We start from the raw sequence: 8,929 nt of genomic DNA, 5'->3' as shown, positions 1-8,929 counted from the left end.
GGCAGCGCGGTGATGGGAGCTTCACGAGCCCTATCTGGCTCGGCCGGGCCGTGGGCCAGGTGTGCTCTCCTTGGTGCGTCCGGTCGGTGCCCGCCATGGGCGGTGGAGGTCGTCCCCTCCCGCGTCGCTGCCAATTCTGCCGCTCATCGTTCCTGGTTGTCTCCTCTCGGCCTCGTTGGTTTCGCTTCGCCGCTTGGTCGTGTGCGACGGCTTCGACGGACGGAGGTGCGGCTCGTGCGGGGGGTTGCGGAGACGGTGGCGCGCTAACTGCAGCGTGGTGACGAGAGCTTCACGAGTTCTTTCTGGCTCGGCCGGGCCGTGGGCCTCGTGTGCTCCTATTGTTGCGTCCGGCCGGTGCCCGCCAAGGGCGGTGGAGGTTGTCCCCTCCCGCGTGGCTGCTGATGTTTGCCGCTCCTTGTTCCCGGCTGTCCCCTCTCGGATCCGTCGGCCTCGCTTCTCTTTCCATGGTGAGACGGCGGGGGGGATCTAAAGACCGTGGTGGCGCATGTTGGTGGGCGGCAAGATTGGTGGAGTGCGACGGAGCGGCCGGGGCTGTGGTTGTGTGGCGGACGGGAGAAATCCCTGTCGGCTTGGCCGGCACCAACGCAGTGACGCCCGCGGGTGCCACCGGTCCTTCCCGAAGGGCGCCGGGCTTACCTCTTCCACACGCCCCTCCGTGTACCGAGGGAAACCCTAGGACCTGTCCGGGCAACAGCGTCGACATCGTCGCGTTCCTTCCTGAAGGTGTTGCTTGGTATGCGGCGGTCCGAAGTGCTAGGAGCGTGGTGGAAATTCTCCGGCGGGCGCAGCGGTTGCGGGTCACCATCGTTTTCGTCGACCCGACTCTGTTGTCATTAGTTTCTTTTTCTTTCTCTGTCATTAGTTGTATCGTGTGGTTGCTATATATATATAGCGGGGCGAAAGCCTATTTCGAGAGTCGTTTTCTTTTAGAGGATATACTTTTATAAGACGGTGGGGGAGATATGCGCTCTGCCAATAGAAGTTAATTGTGGGACTTGTAGATAGTTGTTGGAATGGTTAGTTTGGATATTTTCTGGGGTTAATAGTTTGATATTCGCTGCTCTGTATGCAATTTTGGTTTAACTCCAAAGTAGAATTCCTTGTGGCACCTGTTTTCTCCTGGTCTATGTTGTGTGAGGATGTTTGTTTTATGAGGGATACTTGCGTAGTTGTGCAGTTTGGTTCTTAACACAGTTCTATTTCTTCAGTATGGTGTTAAACTTTTGATAAAGTGATCTGGTTCCTATTCTTGACTCTTTATGGTGTGCTGTAAGGCTTGTCAAGCAGTGGTATTTTGCTCTAAGGCTGTAGAGCTGTTTCTTGTTTGTGATTCGGTTTAAGTTTTAACTGCTCTTGCAGGCTGTCATGGTTTGGACTGCCCAGCTTTGAAAGTGTTGGGCTTGTATGTTTTCTTCTTACTCTGTGACAAGAATCGACTTGAACATCTACTCTCCTGGTCCTGGACCGGGAAAGATGTGCTAGTTTGCATGTCGACAGTTTGCCGCCTGGTTTACGACTAGCCGAAATGTGCCTGCAATTTTCTTGATGCAACCAGACTAATGGATACTAGCATTCTGAAACACTCCCTGAGGTTCCATGTATTTTTTATCGTTTCTGAAAACGATTGCAGGACATGTTTCATCCCCCACTTGCCCACTGGCATTATCTGTCTGTTTGAAACTTCGGTAGTCATACTCCCTGCGTTTCTTTTTAGTTGCATATAAATTTTTGTCAAAGTCAAACTTTGCAATGTTTGACTAAGTTTATATTAAAAAATAATCAATTCACAATATGAAACTAATAGTATTAGATGCATTATGAAATTAATTTTCATAAGATATTGATATTTTTTGATATAAATTTGGTCAAATTTTGCTTAGTTTGACTTCAAACAAATCTTATATACGGAGTAAAAAGAAACAGAGGGAGTACTACATCTGAGATCCAATGTGGCATCAGAGGTATAGAGCACTTGGGTAACACTGAGCTGGGACGATTCGTTCTGTCTGAAATAAGAAATGATGGTTTTTTTTTTTTTTGCGGGAGAAATGATGGCTATGGTCATGTAACTTAGGATTTGGAAGGCAAGAAGTCTGCAACCAGCTTGGTGGAAAAATATCTGCAGTTGAACTTGTGGTACTGTGGAGCAACTTGCAGATGGCTGGAGGACTGCACTGAGGTTCTCAGGCACAATGCGCATAAGCTTGTTCAGCTTGTTCGTATGTGCATGTGAAAGCAAGAAGGATCAATGCCGAGCAGTATCGATCGATCAATTCATTGGTTCTATTTTTTTTAGGAAAGGGGAAGGCACTCAAGGTGCCAAATTGCACTGAACTTAGCTCAGTTACAAAATACAGGAAGTGGTTGAAAAAATACTCATCGCCATTTCCATTTGTATCTGGCGGGCGAAATGCTGAACACCTTGCGCGCGTGGTGAAAGAAGACGGCCGGTGAAGAGCCCTGTGTTTTTCCTAGACCAGGAGGCAGGCCAGTCGTGCGTGGAGGCGACAGTGGTCCCGACCGGCAAGCAAGTTAGCCGAGTTTGGAGCGTTGATGGCAGCAGTGGAGGCTAGGGGGTGGTGTGGATGTGGGGTGCTACTTCGGCGACGAAAACAATTCACCAACGCCGGCAAGAGTGGCCGTCAGGTCCGGCGTACTGCTGGGGAAGGTATTTGGGTGCGGACGGCAGCCTGGGCAGCATGCAGTTGGCCGGAACTGATCGGCGGCAGCGAGGGCGGGGTGGCCGGGTGTGTTGGCTGTTGATGGGATAGGGGTAAAATGGCCAATGTGCCACGGACTAGCAGGAAGGAGAAGAACCAGGGCGGGCGTCGCGTGTGTCCTCGCCGACGAAAAAACGGCTCAAATTTGAATTTAAAAAGGGTCACACGCGGACAAAAAACGGACGCTGATCCGTTTGCATGTTCGTTTCGGTCCAAACGAAAACGCGCGGACAATTTATGTCACAGCGTTGGACTTGCCCTAAAGCCTGGCATGAGGGCATCTCCAACGTCATATGTCAAAGTGCTACTCCCTCCGTTTCATAATGTAGTGCCTATAGATTTTTTAAAAAGTCAAACCTCACAAACTTTGACGAAGTTTGTGGAGAAAAATATTTACATATAGAGTGCGAAACATATATCACTAGATTCATCATAAGATGTAGTTTCACACTATATATTATCGGTATTGTAGATATAAATAGTTTTCTCTACAAATTTGGTCAAAGTATGTAAAGTTTGAATTTTCAAAAAATCTATAGGCACTACATTATAAAACGGAGGGGGTATTAAATATTAGACCACGTGGTGGTCTTGACATCCTTTGCCATCTAAATAATGCATTAAATGTGATATATCCTGACCACCGAAATTCGCTAAATCCAACACAAATCTGTTGAAGCTTTGAGAGCATGGTTAAATAGTATAGCCAACAGCTATATGAATTTGCCATGTCACTTATAGCAATTTTATAGCCCACTCATATAATAATTAATCATATTAGTATACTTTATCATTAATATATGACCCATATGTTTCTCTCACAAAAGACATTGAAGCTCGTGCTATAGCCGGCTTCTCTTCTCTCATCCAATTAAGCAAAAATATATTATTTAAAGTGTTACAGCCCGCTTACATCATTTTTTTTTGAAAAACAACCAACTTTATTAATTAGAAATAACAATTACATCGTCTATTAGAGGTTGTACAATTTCGACCAAAGGCTCCTCAAACCATTCCCTTGTCTCAGAAAATTTAGCTAGTCTGGCAAGCTCATAAGCTACCTTATTCGCTTCCCTATTACAATGCTCAAAGAAAAAAACCCGCCCCCCGCCGCTCCTGCTGAACGTCCTCCATTCTTCATGGTATCAATGACTTTCATATTGTCAGAATTAATGACAAGGCGATTGCAACCCTCCTTATGTGCGAGAGATAGTCCGAACCTTAAAGCCAAAGCTTCTGCTGTCAGGGCATCAACACACCAATCAATTTTCCAATTTCCGCCAGCAATGAAGATTCCTTTATCATCTCTGAGAACAGCACCAGCCGTGCCCTTAAACAAGTCATGATCAAAAGATGCATCCACATTAAGTTTGACAAAACCCATTGGAGGTCTAGTCCATGCCCCTATTTTACTGAGTGCATTTGGGGAGAAAGCATTAACAAAGTTTGCCGCTATGGCACGGATACCCATAGAAATTTGTTGAGCATCTTGAAACTTTCCTTCATGGACCAGCCTACGTCTTTCCCACCATAAGTACCAAGCGGTAATAGCGATTAGTTCGTGGGTCTTTTGGAAGCCCAATATAGCTACATCATGATCTGGCATAAGAAGTAAAAATTCAAAGACTGCCTCTCCTGCACGATCCATAACACAAGCCTTGTTGATCACCTCACCCAATCCCAAATTACGCCAAACCACCTTAGCTTTGTGACAAAGAAACAACATATGCTTTGTATCTTCTGGCGCACTAGAACATGCAGGGCAGATGGGCGTGACTTTGAGGTGTCTATTCGCAAGCGTAACCCAACAAGGTAGAGTGACATGCAGTGTGCGCCAAATGAAAATTTTGACCTTTGTTGGACAAGATAATTTCCAGATCTTACCCCAAATAGGATTAACATTGATTCTCCCCATACCGTTGGTATGTCGCAGCTTCCTCCCATGTTGTTGATTCCATTCTGCCAAATAAGCTGACCGAATAGAGAACAAACCATTCTTTGTGTAGCTCCAAGCAATGAAGTCTGACATATTATGCAGCGGAAGCGGGATGGAGAGGACTCTCTGAGCATCAATTGGCCACAATGTTTGTCTCACCAAATCTTCATCCCAAGAACTTGTGACTGGGTCAATAAGATCTGAAACCCTAGACAGGAGGTGCCCTCCTCTGGGAGTAATAATTTTCCTATTTGCACAATTTGGGATCCAAGCATCTTCCCAAATGTCAATATTTTGTCCATTTCCAACTCGCCATATATAACCATGTTTTAGAGAGTTTACTCCTGCCATAATACTTTGCCAAGTGAAGGAGGAGCCTTTTTTTAAAGTTGCATTCACCAAATCACCATCAGGGAAATACTTAGCTCTCAATATAGTAGCACATAAGGAATCCGGATTGTCTAGAAGACGCCACGCTTGTTTAGCTAACAATGCTAAATGAAAACAATGTATATCTCTGAAGCCCATACCTCCTTGATTTTTAGGGACACACATCTTCCACCAGGGCATCCAATGCATCCTCTTCTGATTGTCCTCGTCACCCCACCAGAAATGCGCCATCGCGTCAATGATTCCTTTGCAAATTATTTTAGGAATTTTAAAGACGGACATAGCATAGGTGGGGATAGCTTGTACTACAGATTTGAGGAGAATTTCCTTTCCTTCGGTGGATAATAATTTTTCTTTCCAACCACTTATTCTCATAATAATACGGTCTATCAGGAATTGAAAACAATCACTTTTGTCCATACCCACATTGGCAGGCAAACCCAAATATTTGTCATTTAGGGCTTCAGTTAAAATATTCAGAACGGTACAAATTTGCTCCTTGTCTTCAACTTTTGTATTGGGACTAAAAAAGATACTTGATTTTTCAACACTTACCCTCTGCCCCGAAGCGGCACAATAAGAATCCAAAATTGATTTCAACGCCTCAGCATTCATGGCATTAGCTCGCATGAGAATCAAAGAATCATCTGCGAAGAGGAGATTGGAAATTGGTGGTGCATCTCTGCTCACCTTAACTCCAGAAATACTTCCATTTTCCTCCGCATGCGCCAAAAGGGCAGTCAGACCCTCTGTACATAACAAGAATAAGTAGGGAGATAGGGGATCTCCCTGCCTCAGTCCTCTAGTAGGCTTAAAGCTCTCGGTTTCTTCCGCATTGAAGCGAACCCGATACTCCACAGTGGATACACATTGCATAATTAAGTTCACCCACTCCTTTTGAAATCCGAGTTTTAACATGATTTCCTTTTAAAAAGGCCACTCTACTCGGTCTTAAGGGTCCGAAAAGGCGTATCAACAAATTAAAAAAAGAATTGGAAAAACTGCGGAGAGGACCGATGAGTGCGAACTCTCAAGCGCGCTAGAAGGAGATTCTTGTCCTTATTGAAAATCTTCTAGAACAAGAAGAGATTTACTGGCTACAACGCGGTCGAGCCAATTGGCTATTACATGGGGTCCGCAACACCTCGTTCTTCCACAATGCGGCTACCGCCAGGAAGAAAAGAAATCAGATTAAAAAGCTTTTGGATGATACAGGTGTTTGGTTGCAAGATTCTGATTTAAAGGACCACATCAAGGGGTATTTTTCAAACTTATTTTCATCTGAAGTTACCCAACCGAGCCTGGAGGTTCTTTCTCTTGTTCGAAGGAAAGTGACTGATGAGATGAATAATGCTCTTCTCGCCCCCTATACGGCTGACGATGTTCGGAAAGCTCTCTTTGAGATTGGTGATTTAAAGGCACCGGGACCGGACGGCCTCCATGCTATTTTTTATAAAAGGTTTTGGTCTATGCTGGGGGATGACCTGACTGACGAGGTCCTGCAGGCGGTGAATACTTGTACCATTCCCCCCGGATGGAATGATACTGCAATTGTAATGATCCCAAAGGTTAATTCCCCTGAAAAGGTTACTCAGTTCAGACCGATCAGTTTATGTAATGTGGTCTACAAGGTTATATCAAAAATGATAGCTGCTCGACTGAAGACAATCTTATCAGATATTATTAGCCCCACTCAGAGTGCTTTTGTGTCTGGAAGAATGATTACGGACAATATTTTAGTGGCATATGAGTGTTTTCATACTATTAAGAAGAAAAAAGCAGGCAAGGAGGGTCTGTGTGCTATTAAACTGGACATGCGCTTACATCATCTTATTGTACTTGCTCTGAGGGAGTCTGGACAGTTCGCTGAGCCCACTATCAGTTGGACCACATGTCATTATAGCTAATGTGTCTTTTCTCCTAGGTCCGTCTGGCCCACCTCCTATCTGGATTTGATGCTTATTTGATGTATACGGTTGGATGATCCACTTCCCTTCCACTGTCCGTGGACATGTCTGGACATGTTCACAAATGTTTGATGTGTTCGATTTGATTTGATGTACACAGTTGAAGTTGCCCTGAATTTTTTTGAAGAAATGGCAGTAGCAGCCGTTTTTGGAGCTCCAAAGACATCACAAGACTGTAACTTTTTTATGGTTTCATGGGATGATGCAATGGTTATTAAACACTGGGTAATATCAGTAAAAGAAATCGAGATCTCCTTTGTATTTTGTTTTTTTAGAGAGAGAATCCTTTGTATTTTGCTTTTTTAGAAACGCTTTGTATTTCTTTTAGAAGACGCTTTGTATTTTGCTTGGAGCATCGTACTCATTTGGGCCCTGCAACCCACTCGCACGGGCCTCCCCAGCGCACTCCGGCCCTTGGCCCTTCGTCGCCTCACTCTCCTTCCCCCCGCCGGCGCAGCAGCGAGAAGATCCTCCGATCCCCATATTTGCCGGCGACGAGCGAGCCCTCGTACGCGCCGCTCCGGGGAGCGTCGCCGCCGTCCTTCCCCGCGACGGCGACGCGTACAGCGGCAGAGCGGGAGGAAGCGCCCACTGCTCTCGTACTGGTAAGACGAACTGCACTGGGAACCCCCACAAATTCACCTTGTTTTCTTTACCAATTATATTAGATTTCAGTTATGAGCAACACCGTAGAAAAGAAGCCACTATTAGTCCCTAGACCCCTGGTTTGGGGACCCCCATTACCTGATGCAATCACAACACATGGGCAGTATGTAGACAATATTGCAGATTAGTCAACAAGGATTGAAAGTTCTGCTACCTGATTGGTGCATAATGCATGGATATTTGATTACAACGCACACTTTGGTCGATGACATATCATCTGACGTCACTAGAACTATGATGTGATCACACCAAGCATATGAAGCATTTGCTCATTCCTTTAACCTTGTATTCAGTTACTGATGTGTTCTTGCAGTAAATAATTTTACATTTGAATAGAATGCTGAATAAATAAACGAATGTTCGTCTCTCCTTTTACGGTAATTAATTTTTCAACAGGCATATGAAACATATGAACTGTTGTTGTGATTGCATCACGTAATGGGAGAACTGCTGGCATATCTGCTACATGATTTTCTGCTTATTATGTAGGATTCGGACGACAATTGCAGAACTCTAGCTAATTTACAGTTTTGATTTATGTCTCATGCCTGGCTGCTTTCTTATACAGTAGATTCTTCATAGTAGTACTCGGCCGTAGACCGTTTGAATCTATGGGATCACACATTATCTCTTTGACATGTGCCAGATACTACTGTTCTGTGTTTGCCAAGTTGAATTTAGGGGTATGGATAAGCTCAATCATCCCCATCTCTTTTTTCTTTCCTTTAGATCTGATGGAATACCATCGGCAGTCAATCACCATGACGAAAAGAAGCCGTGGGACCATCCTCGACGACCTCCCCGAGTGGATTATCATCGAAGAGATCCTCATCCGGTTGCCACCAAAGGACGTTCTTCGCTGCCGCGCTGTCCGCAAGTTGTGGTGCAGTGCCACCTCCACCGACAAGTTCATGCTCGGCAACTGCCTACGCCAGCCGTCGCTCCCTGTTATCAACCAGGATATCCCTGGGCAGGAAGGAGTCACCTTCGTTGTCTTCCGTGACAACGGTGTCGGAGCCTCCAATCAAAAGCTCTGGCCAATCATTCAACACTCTAAGTTCCATAATCTCCTGGGGGCCTGTGATGGCTTTCTCATCTTGTCCGATGCATCCCATTTCTGGATCTGCAATCCAGCCACTCGCAGATGTGCTCCGCTACCACAACCTCGAGTTCCATCGGCAGGGGGGGGCCGGCCATACATATCTGGCTTTTTCCCGGCACACACATCT

The 8,929-nt window shown here is 45.4% G+C and overlaps 1 protein-coding gene across 1 annotated transcript; it reads left to right on the top strand.

The window, feature by feature from the left end:
• Positions 1–6,536: 6,536 nt before the first annotated feature.
• Positions 6,537–8,917, top strand: LOC125532139 (the record flags this gene model as incomplete). Its single annotated transcript, XM_048696297.1, has 3 exons — positions 6,537–6,698; positions 7,363–7,639; positions 8,430–8,917. Coding segments are annotated over exons 1-3 (927 nt in total), but the record flags the coding sequence as incomplete, so codon positions are not given.
• Between the last annotated feature and the right edge of the window lie 12 nt (positions 8,918–8,929).

The sequence above is a fragment of the Triticum urartu genome, unplaced genomic scaffold (assembly GCF_003073215.2).
Source record: "Triticum urartu cultivar G1812 unplaced genomic scaffold, Tu2.1 TuUngrouped_contig_9204, whole genome shotgun sequence".
NCBI classification, from domain to species: domain Eukaryota; kingdom Viridiplantae; phylum Streptophyta; class Magnoliopsida; order Poales; family Poaceae; genus Triticum; species Triticum urartu.
Note: the sequence above shows the minus strand (reverse complement) of the source record. Positions and strands in the feature narration are given on the sequence as shown.